The sequence below is a fragment of the Geospiza fortis genome, unplaced genomic scaffold (genome assembly GCF_000277835.1).
Source record: "Geospiza fortis unplaced genomic scaffold, GeoFor_1.0 scaffold213, whole genome shotgun sequence".
NCBI classification, from domain to species: Eukaryota; Metazoa; Chordata; class Aves; order Passeriformes; family Thraupidae; genus Geospiza; species Geospiza fortis.
The window spans coordinates 418,865-420,821 of NW_005054399.1; the positions used below are offsets into that span (position 1 = coordinate 418,865).

Here is a 1,957-nt window from a genome sequence, read left to right on the forward strand (position 1 = left end):
TGAACCCTTCTCCCACTGACGGGACCAGCCCCGACACTCAATCTGGGAACTGCAAAAACTTGCAGAAGGAGAAGCTGCCCGAAAACCTGCTGTCAGACCTGAGCCTGCAGAGCCTGACAGCACTCACCTCCCAGGTGGAGAACATTTCTAACACTGTCCAGCAGCTGCTGCTCTCCAAAACAGCTGTGCCCCAGAAAAAGGGCATCAAGACCCCAGCGAGGACCCCCGAGCAGCTCAAGGGGCAGCACTGCAGTCCTGAGAGCAGCACCTACTCGGCAGAGCAGGTGGGGACCCCCCTGTCCGACCCGCTGAGCACCCCCCAGTCTGTCCACGCTGAGACACAGGACACTGACTATCTCAGTGGGTCAGAGGACCAGCTGGAGAGGAGTTTCCTGTACTGCAACCAGAACCGCAGCCCTGCCCGCGTCAACAGCAACTCCAAGGCAAAGCCTGAGTCAGTGTCCACCTGCTCTGTGACCTCCCCAGATGACATGTCCACCAAATCAGATGACTCTTTCCAGAGTATCCACGCCACCCTGCCCCTGGAGACCTTCACCAAGTATGTGAGCAATGAACGGGACTGCCCCCGACTGCTCCTCAGTGCCCTGTCCCAGGAGGAGCTGGCTTCTGAGATCATCGTCCTGCAGGATGCCATCAGTGAGAAGGCAGACAAAGCCTGGGCCAACTTGCCCATGCTGGGCAAGGAGACCACAAAGTCCCCCTTCCAGATGGAGAACCACCGGCCAAGCCTGGACTCCATGGTGAAAGGTGCCTGGCCCAGCCAGGGTGACTCCAGCACGCTCACTGAGCCCCTCAAGCTGGACAAAGCTTCAGGGGCCAGCACAGGGAAGGACTTTAGTGAGGAGGTGTACGAGGGTCCCCAGGTGGAGTTCACAGCCACTGAAAGCAAGGATGTGCTGAAGGACACTGCCCCACTGGCCTTCAACTCCAAGCCCAGCATCCCGGCAGCGACGTCCAGCGCGGGAGCCACCGGCTACAGCTGCTACTCAAACACCACCGCCAACTCGGTGGCGTCTGAGAATGCCATGGAGCATTTCGAGTGGCCGGAGGAGAGCCTGGGTGAGGCCTGCCTGCGGTGGAAGGATCTCCAGGCCACCGGCCTCCCCCAGGGCTTGTTCCCCAGCAAACTGGTGAGCTCCTGCAAGGAGAAAAAAAACGCCTGTGGCTTGGACCTGTGCGATGGAGAGCAGCCAGCCAAGAGTGAGCCGGTCCAGGACTTTGGCCAGCAGGTGATGGAGGAGGAGGAGGAGACACTGACCTACGATGAAGCAACAAAGGCAGACAGCGAGAGGTGGCTGCAGGACACCCGGCACTGCTGCTCAGCTGGGGACTTTAGTGAGATCCCCATCATCTCCTCGCCGGATCTGAAGGAGTCAGACCTGGAGGCAGAGGAGTACTCCTCACTCTGTGAGCTGGCTGGCTCAGAGCAGAAGTCAGTGACATACGATGCCTCACCACCCAAGCCCCCGGAGATGCCGGCCGTGCTGTCCTCCAGCGAGGTGCCTGTGTCTGCTGAGGAGACCGTCAGCACAGTGGAGAAGGAGAGCTCAGCTCCCACCCCACGCCTCTCTGGCCAGTCTGTCATCCTGCTGGGCCCCGCTGTGGGCACGGAGACCAAGGTGAAAAGCTGGTTCAAATCCTCCCTGCCCCACATCCAGCCTGAGGAGGAGAATGGTGGAGGGGAGACATCCCACCTGGAGGCGGCCGATGCTGAATCCGCCTCATCGGTCATGGTGAAGCAGCAACTCACACCCGAAAACGTGCTGGGGAAGATGGAGCCTGTCTCACGGGGCAAGAGCCTCCGCAACAAGAGGGTCCACTGCCGGCTGCCGGAGGGGGATGGCCCTGGCAGCACCGTGCTGAGTCCATTTGATGAGCTGCCAGCAGCCAGCAGCGTGGCCGGCACCTGCCTGGGGCCAGACGGACAGACGGAGGT

General features: G+C 60.9%; 1 protein-coding gene across 1 annotated transcript in view; it reads left to right on the top strand.

The window, feature by feature from the left end:
- RAI1 (retinoic acid induced 1) overlaps positions 1-1,957 on the top strand; it is a gene marked incomplete at its 3' end in the record, with an annotated part of 33,532 nt that overhangs the window by 30,603 nt on the left and 972 nt on the right. Inside the window, exon 3 of the mRNA XM_031061057.1 lies at positions 8-1,955. Coding sequence (XP_030916917.1) covers positions 8-1,955 — 1,948 coding nt within the window. The remainder of the gene's footprint in view (positions 1-7; positions 1,956-1,957) is intronic.